The sequence below is a fragment of the Pempheris klunzingeri genome, chromosome 14 (genome assembly GCF_042242105.1).
Source record: "Pempheris klunzingeri isolate RE-2024b chromosome 14, fPemKlu1.hap1, whole genome shotgun sequence".
NCBI lineage: Eukaryota > Metazoa > Chordata > Actinopteri > Acropomatiformes > Pempheridae > Pempheris > Pempheris klunzingeri.
In genome coordinates this window covers 3,250,821-3,271,199 of record NC_092025.1, presented here as the reverse complement: position 1 = coordinate 3,271,199, position 20,379 = coordinate 3,250,821, and the positions used below count along the sequence as shown (strand labels likewise).

At 41.0% G+C, this 20,379-nt stretch overlaps 1 protein-coding gene across 1 annotated transcript in view; it reads right to left on the bottom strand.

The window, feature by feature from the left end:
• The window catches only part of LOC139213253 (protein turtle homolog B-like), a 105,426-nt gene that overhangs the window by 73,215 nt on the left and 11,832 nt on the right, over positions 1 to 20,379 (bottom strand). The window contains exon 2 of the mRNA XM_070843910.1: positions 786 to 977. Coding sequence (XP_070700011.1) covers positions 786 to 977 — 192 coding nt within the window. The remainder of the gene's footprint in view (positions 1 to 785; positions 978 to 20,379) is intronic.

Genomic DNA, 20,379 nt, shown 5'->3' with positions numbered 1-20,379 from the left:
GGGTTTAGTTCCAGGATGAGTTTTAATCATCGTACAAACATGGGCATGGCTTAGCAAATACAGTGTATTCATCATGTCATTGTGTCTTTAAGAAAATGAGCAACATTTCCACCCCTACAGACATGTTTGATATACACTGTTGCCCATAAAGTTGGAATAAAATGTTTTTTACCTCTTCTCATGAAATGATTGTGACAATGTGATTTATTCTTGATAAATAAAGTCTCTCAATCTTCTCAACTTTATTGATCAAACTCTTCCAAACATATCACAGTGAAACTTGAACCACAATTAACCTTTGCAAACTGTGTATTCAGGCTTTAACTAAATTGGGGGTATTGAACAATTATTCCAACTTTATGGGCAACAGTGTACATAAAAACAACCCTGAGTTGAATAATTTGTGTCTGAAAAAATGTAATTACTTTGTTTAAAATTCTTACATCTACTCGCTCTCTCTCAAAATTCACAAACTATGAATATTCAAATGCTGAACACAAGATGTTTCGCTGAAGAGTGTATTCTCTCTGTCAGAGCACTGGAGGTTTCCACTTTCCACATTACACTTGGGTAAGATGCATACTTTAACTTGTCTCCTTCCTGTAGTGATGTCTCCAGGCTGTGTAAGTACACCATGACATCACTGATGAGTGTCATTAGAGGCACAACAGAGAAAGCATCTGACCACATACAACCACACTCAGTGATACCAGGCTGTGCAGAGAGGGCAGCCTGGTATCAAGTCACTGTTAAAAGCCTGAATGGGACTGATTTCACCATCTTACCGGCATATTCCGGGTCCACATGAGGAGGGTAGAAGCGAAAGTTGATGAAGAAGGGGATGGGCATTCCATACTTGAACCACTCCACCACATAGGGCTGGCCGTTCAGGGGGTGGGACACGTCGCATCCCAGGATGACGTTCTCTCCTGCACGTGCCGTCACAAACTGGGGCTCTTCTCGCACTCCGTGGGCACCTGGGGAGACAGCAAGGTCAGCAGTCAGAGAACAATGCACTAGTATCTTATTTCAGTATTCAACATCTGAATGTGCAATAGCTTTTCAGCATTTCACAATAACATTTCAATATTAATCCTCACACAGTTAGCCTCTACATTAGTGTTAATACAACATTCCTGTAACCACAGAACAAACACTTGGAATGAAAAGATATTTAGGCAGACAGATGTGGTTTTCTGTTTACATACAGACTAAGTAGTGTCAACAGACACTTTAAATGACTAAATATTGTTATATTAGATGGCTTGAGAATATATAATACCATTTCTACAAGATCTACACCAGATATCTAGTGTGGTCCAGTCAATTATAACAACAGCAGCTGGCAATTAAGTGCTTTGTTGTAAGGAATAGTTCGACATAGTGAGAAATATCCTTATTCCCCTTCTGGCACAGATGTAGATTAGAAGATTGACACCCCTCTCGCGTCTTTGCGCTATATATGAAGCCAGCAGCTGGTTGGCTTAGCTAAGCATAAAAAGGGGAAACAGCTAGCTTTACGGAGGACTTATGTGCCGGACTGTGTCTTGGCTTTGACAAGCTGTCAAGCACCCAGGAAGACTCAAGAAATGAGTGGTCCCAGCCAAGGAATAATCTCGCAAATCGCCCTCCATAAAACGACAAACTTTTGTGCAGATTAAACAAATGGGATAAACATGTTAATACATGAGTTTGTCCTGTAGGCAAATGTGATATTTGGACAGAGGCAGGCTACTTGTTTCCTGTTTCTAGTCTTTATGCTAAGCTAAGCTAACTGTCTGCAGCTTCACATTAAATAAACAGATATAACAGAGGCCTCTGTCTTCAGGGGAAAGGAAACACCTGTTCCCCTCCAGCCTCGTATTTTTTGAGCCAGTGTTGACACAACATTCCTCACCTTTTATTGACAAGATTGCTTCTCTAACTGTCTCCACATCAGTCAATTTGCAGTAAAGGTCTCTGGCAACCTGATTCCATGAGTTCAACAGAAATTCCACCATGCACTTTACAGATGGTCCAGATTAGAAAGAAATAAAGCCACAGGGTCTTTAGAAAGCAACAGCTATTCACCCAAGAAGAGAGTGTTTGTGCGTGATAACACTAACATGTGCTAAGCTACAAGTTCCGTCACTCAGGACAGCAAAGACTGCCAGAGACAAATCCAATACAGGGCCGAGGCCAGTGGGTTGGAAATAGCAAGATTAACGACACTTGCAGGCACATGAATGTGATTTATCTCAGCAGAATCTTTTTCATCTTATTCGTCTGACAAGAATGTGGGCAGACGACAGCATGAAAGAGGTAATGTGACAGTAATACACCTGATGCTCAATAATACTTGGACCTTTAACCTTTTACATAAAGAATTCACTCTATTGGCTCCGTTAAGGAACAATCCCAGTGAAACTGTGTGTCTGTGGGCTGCTGGGCGGCTGCATCGATCCCAGGCTAATTACTATGTAGCCTGGCTTTATGAGCGGAAAACCGGTGTGGTAGCATTTTACCAGTCGATATAGCTAATCAGATGTACTCACTGCTCGTCCCTCTGTGGACTGTAAGGAAGCCAGGTGGACAGCAAGGTTCTCCTGCAGACACATGATGGCCTACTGTCTGCATTGCCTCTCATTAGTGAGAACAAACAGTGGAAGGCATTGTGTGCACAAGGAGCCAGCAGGACTTCATCTATTACATCTGCATATAGCAAAGGCAAGGACAGACCACTAGTCTAGTCTTAAGTAGCAAAACATAGCATAACTTTGAGTCCATAAAAGCCCATAAGAGTCCATAAAAGATACCACATGAACAAAACTGTGACAGGTCAGCTTGGATGGCTTGTGTTTTTGCCAGTAAATATTGTTGAGAGTGAAAACAATATGAACCAAGTAGAAAAAAGTCTCCATTATCCTCTCCTTAACATGTGCACAAGTATCCACACTTGTGCTGCCAAGTTAGTTCATGAACTCCAAAATGTGCTCAGATGTCCACTCAAAATACTGGGTGTGTTTTTTTTATCACTTGCTGCTGATCTCTGCCTCCCTCTGCCAGATCTCCCAACACATACAAGTTTCGTTTTGGCTAAGATTCACATACAATTCAATGAAAGTGAGCAATGTTGCTTCTGGAAGGCCGTGGCCAGAAAATCAACGATGAGCATCATTTTGTGCAGGCTGCCATTTTAATCCCAATAAAATCTGTTAATTAGAAATGAATGGTTGGCAGACTGTTTGTTTTCTTCATATAGGCCAAGTTATCTTTCCAAAATCCTGATTATGTTCTGAATAAATGCAGAATCATCCACATCTGTATCGTGGTGGATCTTCAATACATTTCCAGACCTCTAATATATAATATGTATAGCAAACTAAACACATGCAGTACATATTGAGTCCGGTGGCTTGCTAGAGGGAGAAGGTTTCCTACTCACTTTATTTAATACATTATCCCAATGAGAAAAACCTTCAAAATAGCAATCTTATTGTCCAGTATGACAGTTAACTGAAATAAAGGAATAGATGTAATCAATGAAATCTTTGCCTACATTTCCTTCAGCAGAAGAAATGTGTGTAACAGCTAGACAAGATTCAGAAAAAACAGCTTGTTAAAGGCACAAACACTCAAAGGATGATATTCTGCTAAGCTTCAATCCCAACACTTGGTGTTTCTCCATTTTGCAATTACCAGAATGTGCTCATTGTGGAACAGGCCAAACAAATTACATTGCTGTAATAATTGAATATCCATTCAAGGCCGGCTTTAAATTTTTAACACTGTTAACCCAAATTATCCGTCTCGTCTTGACAGCGTGAGCTTTCAAATGCATATTAAGGCTGCAGCAGGAAAGCATGAAAAACCCCCAATCACCTTGAATGGAGGTCAATATGAGAAGCAACTAAATGTCTAGGTTTTGCACTAAACAGAAGATGTTTATCTTATAATTAGGCCTCATTATGAATGTCAAACTAATGGAATAAAAACACTTGTAGATTCACAGTGAAATGTAAATCGACAAATAGCAGGAGAATTGTGTTTCCATAACTCCTGGGCTGAGAGGTACAGCAGCCATTAACTGTTTCAACAGAACACTGCAATCACCTTATAAAATACAGAGCACAGTATGGAATATCCCAGAATATATCATTGTTATAAGTACATACAGAGCACCCCTAGCGTATGTAGCATGCATAAAGTCTATTACATCACTGCGTATCACAAGAAGCCAGTGGATTTGTGATTTGACGTGCATGTGTGCTCTCATGCTCGCTGGAAGAACCAGATAATAACTGAGCACACACACATTCACACACACGCTACCTCAAGCGGTGCTACGTGTTGATTGGCTGCTGGTGACATCATGGCAGATAGCACAAAAACAGGCCCACTGGAAGGTATGACTTCACTGTTTATAACTGCTGAGACGGAGAGGGAGCGAGAGAGCAGAAGACAGAGAGGGGAGAAGCAGAGCTGATTTGCTCGTTCTCTCCCCCACCTCATTTACAATCAAAGACCCAGGGGAGGGCACCATCACAAGGTACAACCACAGAGGTGCTCTCTCTCTCTCCCTCTCCCTCTCTCTCTCTCTCTCCCTCTCTCTCTCACACACACAGTACCAAGAGTGTAAGCAAGGTGGAAGAGAAGTTGAGTTTACATGTGATTGTTGCCAGGAAGGCTGTAACACTTGTAGAAGGTGCAGTAAATCGTGCTACTTTGAGGCCACCATCAGGTTTAAAATGTATTGAGCTTTGATAATGTGCCTCAAGTGAGCCAAAAGCAGATGTTTATTTGGTGACACAAAAGACCTTTGGTGCTGATCCTGTCACTGAAATCAATCTACAGGGCAAACTGTAGCGATTTAACAGATCCCCCTCAGGCGCCATTGGCAACAATGTAGAACAATTAGAGAAGAACAAGTACAACTAGATTTCTAGAAAATCATCAAAAGGAAATGCAAATGAATGCACATTTGCATCCACTACTATTACTGTTATGGTGGTGCAGCTAATTCTCCAGCTGGGTTCTGCAAACCTTTGCAGAAGGAGATGGTATTTGTTCGTTTGAGGTCACCTCATTGCATCATGTAAAACATCCATCCATCCATTGTCTATACCTCTTATAGACAATGGGGGGGCCGGAGACTATCCCAGCTGACTTTGGGCGAACGGCGGGGTACACCCTGGACTGGTCGCCAGTCAATCGCAGGGCCGACACAGAGACAGAAAAACCATTCGCACTCACACCTATGGGCAATTTAGAGTCACCAATTAACCTGCATGTCTTTGGACTGTGGGAGGAAGCCGGAGTAGCTGGAGAAACCCAAGCAAGCACAGGGAGAACATGTAAACTCCACACAGGAAGGTTCAAGGCTCAAACCACAAACCAGCAGATTCAAAACCGGAACCTTCTTGCTGTGAAGTAACAGTGCTAACCACAGCACCACCGTGCTGTCCCCATGTAGAACGTGATGAAAGTACGACATATATGTCACATTAACCATACACCAAATTTTCCATCTTGGTCAAACATATAAATTAGACTTTTTTAGCATTCCAGGTGTTTCCATTCACGTGAGTGCAAATTAACAAATGCACATAAAACTGTTGGATGAGGACAGTCCTCCAGAGTGGCCTTGATGCTGTAAAGCTGTGCCAGTGTATCTGCAGCTTCACAAAATACCATGGTGAAACACGTGCTGAGCAGCATTTAATGCCAGTTGCCGTCATGAGGCCACATTGTCACATCGGAGCCACAGTGGTCACTGGTTCTATGCACCTTTTCAAAGTTCTGCTATTTAAAAGTGACGTAACTATCCTCTCTCAAAAGAATCAAACATGTACGTCCCCTGAACTTTTAACCACCTTCTTTGTATTAATTTAGTGTTTAAGTACACTGTCACATGCATAGATGGCAGTGGGGTGGTAGCAAAGGTTATTTTCCTTCAGCTGGAAAGATCATTGGCTGGACAGAAAAGCTCTGAACTGAGATCAGATTGGATAACACCTGAGAAAGCGGGACTGTGATAGAGAAATTAGAGCAATGATTGGTCTCTTGTCTTACATGGAAACATGTAGTGGGCTAAAACATTCACTCACATTATGTAACACATCATTTTCATCTTAAAGACATTTTTAATTATTTCTTACTACATTGTTTTCTCACATTGCAAAGAAAAGAGGAAACATCTAAATATGATATTTGCGTGTTTATGTTGCATGCTTCATAATGCTCTAGTGCACAGTAATGTAAAATCCTGTGTGATTTACATTTCTAGGTCCTGGGGTGTCAAAAATAAACTGTTGTTCCCGTTATGACAGCATAACAGAGCATGTGTGACGGTATAATGCTATGCGACAGTACAGACAGGCATATTTTCACGTTGAAGCATCACAGAAAACTGTGTTTCTACATTCATTCAAGGTGACAAATGAGACCGTGCATGAAAATTTGGTGAGATGCAATAAATAAACAATACAAGTATAACGCATTACCACACACAGCACACAGCATGCTATTTCAACTGAGACACTGGGTTGGCACTTAGAACGCTGAATATACTCCAGCTTCCCCTGTTCCTGTCTCAGCTGGTCCCCTAGCTCAATCCTGGCACTGTCTAGCAGCAACAACTGGCCCACTCTGCTAAGTGCCAACAAAAATGAAAAATAAATGAGATTTTTACACAATACATAACATAAATTATTGATGACAGTAGCAAGGTCAGTGCATTATCATACAGCCTATCATTTTTGCACCTGTACTTAGTCTTCCCATATCTTGTTCCAAAGTTTAACTTGTTGGTGATGTTATTAAAATGACAGGCCTGTGAAATTAATGGAGGCATTAATAATGTTGCCAGCCATCCCACTAAACCAGGGAGGTGTACAATGCAATGGGCTGCATTTCTCACTACACAGGAGTTTTATCTGCCACTGCTCATCACAGCACAGGAGAGGTCAGCCTGTCTTCAGCAGCATCACCTTCACCGCTTTACAAAACTAGTACAAGTTTGTGCATAAAAGCTGTCACCCAAAGACATGACTACTGCAGTAGATTGTTACTTCTTTGTTTTGGTCACTTGGCCTCTAAACTCCATCACCATCTGCTACCAAAATCTGTGGGCAATACAGCTTCAGGCTCAAAGTTCTACAGAAGCTACGACGGCAGCAACACACAGAACAAGTTACACATATCAAACAATGGACCAGTGTGAGATGAAAGCTAAGTTGTATTTGCTGAGTACAAAGGCACTCACTCATTCTTGTTTCGCCAGATTTTATCAGCACTACAGGAAAAGTCTGAAAATTCCAAAAAGCAGTGGAATTCATCCTCTGAGAATCAAGAACAAAATTGTACAAAATTACTTGCTGATCCAACAAATAATTGTGGTGGACCAACAATCCAACCACAATGGCATCCCTGTAGCCACACAGCTACCATGCTAACAACAGCACCAAAAGTAGAATAGAAGTGTATCCTCTTTCCTACTGTCACTTGGCTTCTACACTCAATCACCATCTGCTACCAAAATCTAGAGGCTTAAATCTTTAGCTTAAAGTCACACAGTGACTACAAAGGCACGCATTCACAGCATGAGTCACAAATGTTGAACAGTAAACAGTGGTGCCATTTCAGCTGAAACTAGGACGTATCACTTCTTTATATCATTCATATCCACTCATTCTTGATTTGCACCAGATTTTACTGTTTGGAAAGAAAAACTGCCAGTTACAAATTGCTGTGCAGCAGCAGGTAGAATACATTCCACCTTGTTACTGTATATTACAACATATCTATCCCTAAGATTAGTAAGTCCAAGGAGGCATTTAAAAAAAGGCAAAATAGTTTCCCAAAAGAATTAGAAGAGGTCATTGAGAGCTTCCATTCCTCTGCGTGAGATCCAAGACAAGTACAGTTTTAGATCAATAAAGCAGAATTTATTTATTTATTTATTTAGTTCATTCATTGAGCAAGTACCTTTTGCAGGAAGACAAAATCCATTCGGGCAGAGCAGCAAGTTAGAATAAATTGTGAAATCTGCTGTGTTTGAAGCTTTGGTTCACTTTAAATGGGAGAAAAAATATAAATCAAAACATTTTGCCAATAAGCTTAGGGAAATTGCATTGCTCATTTGTGTCTGTCAGCTTGTGCCACAACCCTCAGATATATCAGGGTGGCTTAAAACACTAATGCTACAGCAAAGGGTGGGAGACTTGACCTAATTCTGGTTTCCTACTCTCAAGCAAGCATCTCCCATCATTAGAATTAAGTAGATCTTTCCAGGGTGCAGAAGCATCTGATCTCTCCTGCATCACACGTGGAGTAATGCAAAGAAAAGTTGTACAATATGTTGATGGTAGCCTTGATATTGTAACACTGCAAACATTTGTGAATAGTGTGGACAGCAGGCTTGACTTTCAAAGCCCTTTAATCCTGGATGCAATTTCCATTTGTTGTTAGTCCATGCAAACAGCCAAAGCCACCGGTCAAGGTGACTCTGTCTGGTTCCTGTCAGACAGCAACTTTTAAACACAAACTTTACAGTGTTGCTGTCAACAAAAGAATGTGGTCCATTAATCCTGTCCTTCTCCATGGCCCACTTTTCCTGGTGCTGATGCTTATTATCTGTGTCCAGGCAAACTCCTGAATGAAATTCAGTTTTCTGCCACAGGGCGAGACCCTGTAAGTAGCCAAAGAGATAACTGACAATGAGAAATGACAGAGGTTCCCTCAACAGCAGTCCCAGCCATTCCAGCCAAACAGCTGCTTCTTCTTCCATAGTCCTTTGCCCTCCACTGTAAGTTTACCCTGTGGTCCTACAGTTGAAATTCACTGTTATTCAGACAGAGCGGACGGTTGGACAAGAATAGGTGAAAACAGGCAACGTTGAAGTGAAAGACCATACCTCAAAGCTTCTTTGGCCACTTTGACCTTCAGTCCTTCCTAATGACTTTATTTATTGGGCAAATTTTGAGCACCTTAGGTCACACAGTTCTGTAAGGTAGGCACACAACTATTAAGACTGTGTGGAAAGTGGAAGATTCATCTCACAGGGGGACATGTGGCTGATGAAATGTGTCAAAATGTGCTGTGTTACTCCTCAGGCTCTAGTTCCTCCTCCTCCCTCGTGCTATTGGTGGCTGAATCTGGGGACTTGCAGCCAGTCAGTCCTCAGTCTTTATGGCCACCCAGATGGTCTACACTACACACTACACTTGCTACACTTCTAGGCCACCTTTGCCAGCTGCTAGGTAAGGTTTAGGATTGGATTTTTGTTTTTGGGTAGTTTTTTTTTTACTTCTTTACTTCACATCTGACAATAGAAGATTGAAATACTGAACAATTTGATTCCTAATATTCTTCATCCTTCCTTCATAGTTTTATGTTACTCCTCTCAAACCTTACAAACTTACAAACCATCAAAAGATGGAAATGCAGTACATCACCACACTGAGAGCAGACTTTTTTTTAACAAGTCAATTAAGTGATTATTCGATTATCAAATAATAATAATAATTGCAGATAAATGTTCTGCCAATCAAGTAATCAATCAATCGTTTAAGTTCTAGTAAACATATTTTTTATTTTTTTTAAAAAGAAAAAACCTGAATGAAGGCACAGGTGAATGAATGGTGTTGAGTGTAGATGGTGCCCATAACAGTCAACTAACCATCAAACTGGGCTTTCATCTAGTGGGTATGACAGTTTTCTTTTTCAGGCATATAAACCCCAATTAGCGCTGTTATTCTGGTCTAATTAAAAGATCACTCCTTAGAAACACCAATGTATCACTCTTTCCAAAGAAATTGCGAGTAAGGATGTTTTTAACATTTTTTTTGGAAAAGTGGTGCTTAAACCTTTGAACTTGTTTCAGGCTTATAACTAAGAGTCTTGGATTTTGCCATAGAGAGTCTGTGAGGAGGACAAAGAAGTGTTTTTGAGCCTCTTACCTCCTGTTGACTGGCTGGAATTAAGGCCAGATGGCTGAGGGGGGATCAGCGAACGCAAGTTCAGGAATGCTCTCAAAGTGAGGGCACCTCAGTGGTTAAAATGAAACCAGTATTCGACTTTCGACATATTCCTATTATCAGCCCCACCGAACACAGACCCAACAGAAAGCCGCCCACCTCTGAGCCTGCTTCTGTTAGAGGTTTCTTCATTTCATTCTTGAATCTTTAATTTTGAATTCTTGAATCGTTGGTCTAGACCTGCTCTTTATGGAAAGTGTCTTGAGATAATATTTGTCGTGAATTAAGACTGATTGGTTGATTGGCTGACTCTGCACACTCAGCATTGGATGAACAAGCCTCCTCTTTATGACTGCCCATGATATTTAGAAATCATGCCATCAAAATAACAATTGCTGTGCAGCATCTGCATATAATTTATCGATCATTAAAAGAAATGACATTATTTTGTATTACAGCCGTATTGTGCAGCTTTGGCTACAATTAACACAAGTGTTCAAGTTTGTCTCAGTGTGCGCTAAAGATTTCTTTAAACCTGGAGATACTGAGAAAAAAAAGTGTTGTTGCTGTGTTGAGTTTCGCTGACATTCTCGCTGCTGTGTCGGTAAGGGCTGTGTTCTCTTGCAGCAAGGCAGGTGCTTTCACACCTGCCTTGCTGCAATTGAATCAAACTCTGGCACATCTACACCCTCTGTGTAATCCGTTTGGGAAGGTGAGAACACCCTAATCAAACTCGGGGAGCTAGTGCTGGAGCACTTCCAACTGCAGCCTGGAAAATTATGAGAGGGGAAACTAGTCGGAATAAATGCTGCACATTATGACTATGGAGAGAGGCGTTCATGTCAGGAATGGTGTACACAGACATTCTGCATGTGTTCAGCTCTAAATGTGCGTTACAAGCCTCAGCCTGCCTCACAGGTTTTCCTTGTAAAGACATTGGGAACAGAGAATGACAACGTTCCATCATTTCCCGTATTCCTTGTACAGAGTGTGTTACAGCAGCACAGCATTTTTTAGATAGCAGGTATAAATAGACATTGACATTCACACTTGCGGCACCTAGCAGATGCTCTTAGCCAGAGGGACTAACAATACTGCTTAGTATTCATAACTGAGACAATGTAGTTAGTTCCTGAATGAAGGTTCACAAAAACAAAACCTAACAGAGCTCGTCTGCCTAACTGCAGAAACATTAGGAAAAAGGTTACTACAGAATTATAGCAGCAGAAAAATATTACTTAGACTCTGATCACTGGCGTCAATGCTCTAATTTGCAAACCCACAATTATATATCAACTTGCAGTGCAGTCATGTGGCACCACCCAACAACACTCAGTTGGATCTGAGTGAATCCAGTGTTTTTCTCATCTTGACTCAGCCGTCAGAGTCAACCATCTTTCAACATTCATTCTTGATCTTGGGAGTGTGTCTGCGCACCCCCCAGCCAGCCAGGTCAAAAGTGGACCTTGCATTTAGACTTTTAGAATATTTTCCACATATTCATTACGACAGGTTTGTGATGTGTAATGCTTTGATTCATTAACACACAATAGGTGTGCTCTCTTCAACAGACACAGCTGTGGTCTAGTCTGCCAGCTGATTTACGTGTTGCACTTTCAAGTCACAGCACCATTACTGCAGTGCAATAGTAAAACTGAATGCAGTTTTACTGACACAGATGGTTGGCAGTCGCCCCGATCGATGGAGGTATCTCGTGAGCAAGCGTGCAATCATTTTTATATTAAATAAAAGAAAAGAATAGAAGATAAAAGAAACTGAGAATCAACATTATGGTCTGAACTTCCCAGCCTCTTTCAGCACAAAACGACAGAGAGCTAAAGATAACAGTGGTGGGGGGAGTGAGACCTGTCAACCTTACAGTTTGTATTGCTCACATCTGGTGATTACCACTGGGCAAACCTACTGAATCTAACTTAAGGATATTAAATGTGTTGTGTAGTTTTAGTTTGTGATTTTGAATGGATGAGTGCAGGTTAATGTAGGTAAGCACAATTGGTTTGATTAGGATACTAGTGATATGAGGGAGTCCGGCTGCAGAGTGTTGGATTTCACCACCACAACACTAGCGCTAGTACTGTATTGTACATGATCAGGCCATATCATACTTTAGCTATGTTCCCTAAAGTAACTCAGTTTAGATTCTTTCATTCACTTTGTGATACGGAGCAACAGTGAGCTGCAAATACGTACAGCCTACTTCTAGAACATGTCACCTTGTCTTGTTACTGAATAGGATAATACTGCGTTTCAATCTCTGTCCTATATTCATACAGAGTGCCTGAGGTATAAGCTTGGAGGTACGAGACCCTCTTAACACTGAGCCACTAATGATGTCATGATAGCTCACATTATTCAAGCACTTAGAAACTGAAGTGTGAGCACACAGCAAGGACGGTTCAATCAGAAACAAAGTCCTGTCACTGGCTCAGCTCGCTTGGAACCTTGGCAGCTCCAAACACAAGTTCCACAAATTACAAACCATCTTCAAAAAGTGAATACTGTTTTACTGGCATGGATCAATGAGCTGTCATTTATACAAGCATTAGTCGCTTTTTGGAACAAATGTCACTTCTGTGGGCAGTTGCTGTGACCCTGCAACTTCTACTAGTGCACAACACAAACAGTGACTACAAAGCGCAAAGGTTTAACGAAGGAGCTACTGACAATGAATAATAATGTCATTTAAGATGTTCTATATGTGACATTTTATAACTGACAACGGGTTTTGAGACATTGCTGTTAAAAAGTGTAATGCTGCTGCTTCTGTCTCCCTGGATCCTAATGCTTTTTGACTTTATGATTTATGAATATACAAGTTATTGTATAACCATCCCAACCCTCTCTGATACCCTATCAGTTAGCTGTTCATGACACACTTCACCCTGATTACAGTCAATTATATCCTGGATGCTATACCTCTTGTGCTCTACATTCCACACGCCCTCTGTTTGCTCTCTGCTCCAGATTGCTAGAACATTATAAGGACCAGCACTCACAGCCTCCACTCTCTTCTCTGTCTGCCTTTTTAAAAGCCAAACTTTTTCACACTGAAAATTACAGGCTAAACTCCAGGGTGGCCATTGCTGCAGTTGTTGTCTTTAAACTGAGAATTACTTTCCATAAAAACACCTTTGAAAGAGAAATGCATTTCTCACAGAGCAGGGGCCTGCATCACAAAGTGAGATTTGTGTGTTATCCAGCCAGCTTTTGGGTTTAACTCAGTTTTTCTGGTGTCACATAACTGGTTGACTTTTAATGGAGATGGATCACCATGATAACTTATGCTACGTGGCTAACCTGCTCCAGAGCAGGTTTAGTTAATTCATATGATTCATAAGAATCATATCAGAGATATAGAAATGATTCAAAGTAGCTAATCAACCACACTAACAAGCTAACAAATGGGAGTTATAGCTGCATATAAACTCCTTTGTTTTAAACAGGATCCCACAGTTCAGTTATCCACTGTCAGGACACATATCAAATTAGAAATGATCTGACAGACGTTTATCAGGCATTCTTCTCTCCTCCTTGATACTGGCCCCTCGATGAGAAAGTTTTCTGAAAACTGATCTGAATGTTAAACTAAACTGAATCTTTTCTGACAAACTTGCTAATCCTGGTTGGTGAACCCTCCTGTACCACTTCAAACTGTTTATTGATTTATCTTTGCATGCAGCGGTAGATATGTTTTTAAAAGCACTACTTATCACCACTTAGTAGAGACAATTCTCTCAGCCTGCCATGTTTGGATTAAAATGTTCAAACTGCAGAGAGCACTGGAAGAGATGCTCTGTACTGATCTTTGAACAGTACACTTAAATACAATTTTTCTTGGCTTCTCTGAGTGCAAACATTTATTTTCTATATTTAACCTTTTCTGAACTGGTACAATCAAAGAAAATATAGAGAACAAGACTGTTCCGAAAATGAACCACATTTCTTGCAGCCTTACTTTCAGTAAATCTCCGTGGGGCTATTAACTGCCATTTATTTTTCTCATCTAATAACATGTCTGCAACAACAGCCCTACAAGGAGATGATGGTTATTTTCAATGACTACATTTACATGCACACTAATATTCTGAATATAATACAGGTCATATACACAGCATTTCCCATTTGGATGTTCAGAATTAGACCTTATTTTTTCTGAACTTATATATTTATATTACATATATATAGGCATACTGCAAGCTGATGTTGTATATTTAGGCAGTGCAACACACAGCCCCCTGCTTATTGTGACCTCTGTGTGTTGTAAAGAAACCACCTTGCCAGCAGTTTGCAAGGTTGGGGTACCGATGCTGCACGTAAGAAACATTCACAATACTGGTTACTTTAAACATTCTGAAAGACTTGGACATCAGGTTATTGCTGATGTCATGGACGTGGTGTTTTGGACATCAGCAGGCTTTTAGATTGCGCAAATATCTCCATACCAATCTTTTTAAGAAGGTGAGTGACAGAATGGAGATGGACGGTCAAACAAGTCCGCCACCGCCGTAAAGCTTCCATTAAATCCTATTTTCTTGTAAAGAAGCGAAGGCACAAGTGTCTCCAGCCGCTCAGATTCCATATTTTGACTTGATATGACGTGAGTGCATTGACCCCTGACAAACACAGAGCCAGAGTACGAACAGCTGCATGTAAAGAAGAATTTGTGGAATATTCATTTTTATTAGCTATGGAAACTGCTTAGTCGGAATATTGTCTTTTTAGAAACAACTGGAAAAACTGGAATATTGTGTGCATGTAAACGTAGTCACTGAGTCAGAAAACACGCTGTATTAGCAGACTTAGCAACAACTGGGAGCTGCATGCTACATGTGCTTTTGAATGTATCTGTGCTATTACATAACTTAGCTATGATGGATTTGGGCCCAGCTGGTGTCTTCTCTCCTCAGCCAAAATCACTGGCTGTTCTTTTTGGCTGCTTCTGAAGATTACTCTAAGGCCTGATATAAGCTTTGATCAAAATCCTTCAGTAAACTGGTTGTGGATGTGAATACAAATCAAAGGCATTCCCCTTCTGCATTACTTACTGATGGTTCAGTGGTGTATAAGCATTTTTTTCTTCTTTATTCATGTGTCCCATCTACGGTTAGACGTCAGACATAAAGAAAGCCTGATTGTCTTTGTGAACTAGTCACTGCTGCTTCTGCTGATTCCAAGATTCATGCTGGGAGAAATCATTGTCTGCAGTACCAGCAGGCCATGCACTACACACACACACACACACACACACACACACACACACCATAGACTGTATGTAAAGATGAGCAGCATGACATCTCCACAAAAGTGAAGCCAGCTCCACCACCCCTGGTGGCTCATAAGCCCTGCCTCCTCCATGTTAGTGGATGGAACATGGGCCAAACAAAAAACTCAAATATATGTCTAAATTTAGTATAAATTTGTCCCAAATGTGTTTTTTCTGTTGTTTGTTTGCGAATGAGGCAAAGAAAAACACAGACTAAGACATGACACATGAGGTTATCAATCCAAATATGGCTGTATTGTTAATGTAGACTGTGTATATAGATACACATCCCGATGCACACACGAAGCACTCAGTGCATTGTATCTGTCTGTATCTGTTAGGCTTTACATCATTCTCAATTAGACCTGTGGCTTATAAAAGGCGTACTAAATGTAAAAAGGGGCTAACCTGTGACGAAAGGAATTCAGTTCTGTCCCATTCACAGTAATTATTTTTCACATTAACCTGCTATCTCAGTGTTTCTACATAAAGAATCAGACAGCACTCTTAAATGTTCCAGTTACTGTATAATGCTTCAGCATTGGGCCTCTATGTGGACTCTACTGATCTGTCTCAGATTTGTTTCAAAAAAACCATAGATATGTCATGTTAAAATGACATGATGTCAGGTGATGTCCCCATACAGCACAATAGTCATAAGAAGAGGTTTTGCAATAGTGGGTTTTTAAGGCTGATATAGTAACAATAGTTTGGAGCAGGAAAAAGCCAATAGCCAGTTAATCAGCCTATATCAGCCCCCCACCCACTCAACACCCCGCTACAGACACACTACCACACGCAGACGGGGTCTGAAAATGAACACCCAGTAACTTGTACAATATTATAGTACCTTCACAGGAGCTGTGAAGCCTTGTGAACATTGGAGTTACCTCCATAATCCAATAGGGTGCTGCAGGTGGTTTGCTGGTGGATTTATGGAGTGGAGGACGAAGTTGTTGGAGGGTAAAATTACAAACAATGAGCTTTTTATATGGTTGCTAGTGGTTAGCAAGCTAGGCCAATCATGAGATCAGAGGATGCTGCACAGCCATTGGAAAGTATCAGAGCCAAGCTCTGCCAATAACACTAGTCTGTAAAGGTCCTATCAGAGTCAATTAATTGGCCAGACAATTAATCGGTCGACCTCATAATCATCCACAGGAACTATCCTGCTCAACAGAGTAGCCTACAAGCAGGGCATACGTCAGTATTAGCAGGTTTATAGTTGAAGAATATATGTTGCTTTATATGCTAAATTAAATGACAGCAGTCAAAGGAGACATTTAAACAATCCAGGACATTCAGCCTGTGCTGTGAGTAGTTGGCATCTCGCAGAAACCAGAGGGAGCAGTTGCTTTGAAATAAATCACTCTAGTTATATGAGCTATCACTGCAATTAGTCATCATCCGTCTCCTCAGACCTGACTTGTGTTTGCCAACTACAATCAATAAACTAGCGTCCAATCCTGATTTGACTAAGGAAAAGGCTGAGGAGCCACCCGTCATCTTCAGGCCTCTGGCTGTTCTGTTACAGGGACTGCACATGGGTGCATCCCTGTTCACGTGTGCACGGCTGCCTATTAGGCATTAATGTGTGGCTGTCATTGCTCTGACAAGGTCATGGCATCAGGTCACACCAGATCAGGGGACACCATGAAACCACAGCACAGGATCCTGCAGCTCTAAACTGGCAATAGGGAAATGATTACCCAATTCCTCCAATGTTATCCTTTGACTTATTCTATATTCTGTCTTGGTATAAACTGACTTTTCTTAGTCCTGTATATTTACTCATAAAGATATGAATGGATGTGTCATTATTTAAGAAAAGCGGTGAAAGGGAAGGGGAAGAAATGGTAGCAGATACTGACTCGATTATAAAACAGGATTCATGGCAGATCTGTAGCATACAACCTATACATCCTGTATAGTTTGCAAAATGCTGTTGTCCGATCTTCACAGTAAGCACATTTTACCTGGTGGTAGAGGAGATACAATGCCAGCTCCCCTAATACGTCTTTATTTAGACATGACAGCTATTCCCTGCTTACTCCATGTCCACAGTGCACATGCTCTACCTGTTTTCCATTCCTCATCTTCCTATACTATAAACCCACACACTATCCTAAACACACACTCTCTCCAAGCTGCTGTGATATTTAATAGATTTTAGTGAATTACCAGAGTTCTCCACTGATGCCTTGTGGATCTGCATTGTTTCTTAGCTGTAAAAGAGTGATCTGACCTTTTGATGGAAAGATTAAGAACAGCACATGTCAGCAATACGCTAAGTAAGTTGTTACTCGACACCTTGAAACCAGCCATAGAGTCTAGCAGGCTGATCCATCTGCCTCACTCTGTAGGGGTGATGCAGAGTCATAGATATGCCATGGGCACAGGGCTGAAACAACTGTATGTAACAGAGGTCTCAAAAGAGAGATGTTGGATAAAGACCAGCATAATAACGATAGTTAATTAGTCATTACCCCCGCCCCCATTCTGTGAAAAAAAAAAATCTACACCATCAGAAATGAACAGCGTTTGCCTTTATTAGAAAATGGATAACTGTTGAACTGAACATCTCCAAGTCAAGGTAATAAATATCTAAATAAATGAATCTGGGACTGAACATCAAACTAACTGTAAAGAATCCAGTATGTAAAATAACTGGATGGGTGGGAGCTGTTCTCATTCTTTGAATTCATTTTTACCCTCAGTACCCTCTTTATCACTGTGACATTGGTCTGAGTGTGTGGTGTTGTCATGCATGGGATGCTTTACATCCACAGTAACATTAATACAGTGACACATAAAGAGACCCTGGAACACTGTTTTGTCAATTGTTAGTAGCAGTATACGTGTTTGTGTAACATATCTGATCACACACATGGTTCTGACCAGTTTTCCAAGTACTGAACTACTGATAAATATTGTGTTTTTAATGTTTGTAGTATTATTTAACACATTTCAAGGGCTTTAATAAAATCTTAATGTTTCTTTAATTAAATCCCTTACTACTTCACCTGAAAATGTATACACATACAGACAGAGTTGGCAGTCCAGTTCTCTACTAGCGTAGAGAGCTACTGCTACTTCACTGCAGCACTATGGTTCATGCCAATGACCTGCAGTATGAACAGATTTATTAATCTCTTTTTTCTGGTCAAAGCTCTTTATAAGTATACTTGGTGTATATGTGACTTTAATCTCCTAAGACCCGAGGTTTTGTTTGGTATGCATTTTTAATTTCTCCTAGCTATTTGGGATTAGTAGGACCTGATAAGTATGAAAACTAAGCATTATCTCTGAACAGGAAGCTGTTTTTGAAATAAAATATGCCCTCATATGGGCACAATGGGCTTCTTTTACTGTATAACACCATAAAGTCACCCATGTGTTACAAAGTATAAAACTGTTTACTTCACTGCCTGAACATGGCTATGCAAAAACATATAGTAAAACTGCAAACAATGCAACATTTTGAATGCGTGTATTTTCCTTGCTCCATACTCCAAACTAGGAACCTAGACTTATTGGCCTGTGTGAAATGCTGCGAAACAGTTGCATTCAGTTTATAAGCGTAGCAACACATTACATGTCACACACAGCACACTGGATTTCCCAGAGAAGCCTTTTTCTGTGCAACACATTGGTTTTGTCAAGTTGACCATCTCTGGCAAATGTGCTGCACAAGTTGTGTGAACTGAGCCACTGTCATGTGAAGGAACTGCATTACAACCTTTCTTGGTGTACGACGTTCAGCGATGTCTTGGCCATACAATAGCCAGCTGTTGGCTAAAGTGACATGCATCAGCATCCGAATTGTCCGCTTCTTGGTTTGGACGCTCATTCGGTAGTAGTTCATCATCCTGTCTACCAAGTCAACATCTCCCATCTTGGAGTTGTACTCAAACAATACTTGGTCGTGTGTTAGTCACATATTGTTTGTCTTTCTTGGACCATCACTGGTAGGAGTCTTCTGGCTGTTCAGCATGAATGAATAGAATGCATCAAAACTGGTTTGTTGTCGTACCACTTCACTACTCAGACCTTGCCATCTCCCCTGGTAACTGATGCTGAGGCACCTCTTCCTTGCTCCTTCATGACTTGGTCACTTGGCAGCTTCTGTAGTGTTTTGGTGGCCCGGCTCTTCATTACTGTACCAGTCAGGTAACACCTGCTTCTCCAGCATTTGATCCACAGCTTTCATGGTTGTGAGGAACCCATCACAGTGTACTTTTGTGCAGAGTTTTAGACGTTGGATGACCAAGGCTACCACACTGAGGCCCTCCACTTCCTGAACCTGTGAGCTCAGTGTGTTTGCCCCTTGTGCTGGACTTCAACGTCTTCATCCGCTAAAGCCAGCTCAATGTTCTCTTCATGCCTACTGGATTGGGCATTAGTGGTACATACCGTAGAAATGGACAGGCCCCTGTAAATGATATGATTTGCTCATAAATTGACACACATTCGGGTTGAGCTGGAAGCAAGCCACCTTTGAGAATGCGATCCACAAAAGGCTTCATCTTCCAGAATCTGAGTTTGAAAAAACTGTGACTGTTGAATTTGTCACTAATGGCAGGGGTCCGTAAGGCAATGGGCCTGAACATCGTCATTTGTGAGTAAGGGACACAAGACAGCAAAATTGATGCTCCAAAATCATGACAGATCTCATCAACTGACGTGTTGAGAGACCTTCCACTGTTAGACATAGCATTTGTGCAGTAAACAATGAGTTTCATCTGCCAGTCCTCTCTCTCATTCAGCCTTTCATCATCAGCCTCAAACTGAACCAAGTTTGGAGTAATTCATTTTTTTCTAGGCCTTGGCTCATCATCAACACTTTTACCACACTTACGTTTACGCACATGTCCTTTGGATCTTTGCACATGTTTAGATGCATGTGGACTAAGTTGTGTCACTTCCGCATCACAATCTGACAAATCCCCCGAGTTCTCCCCTACTATTGCATTCACCAATCTTTCTGCTAGTGACAGAGAAACACGCCATCTTGCTTTCACCCTGACGAGCGTATTGTGCTTTTGCCACCACCAGATGGCAGAAAAAGTGTCTACAAATGAGGTCAACAGGTCTAAGTTAAGCAGAAAGTATAAGGTGCAGTAGACCCAAAATGTAATG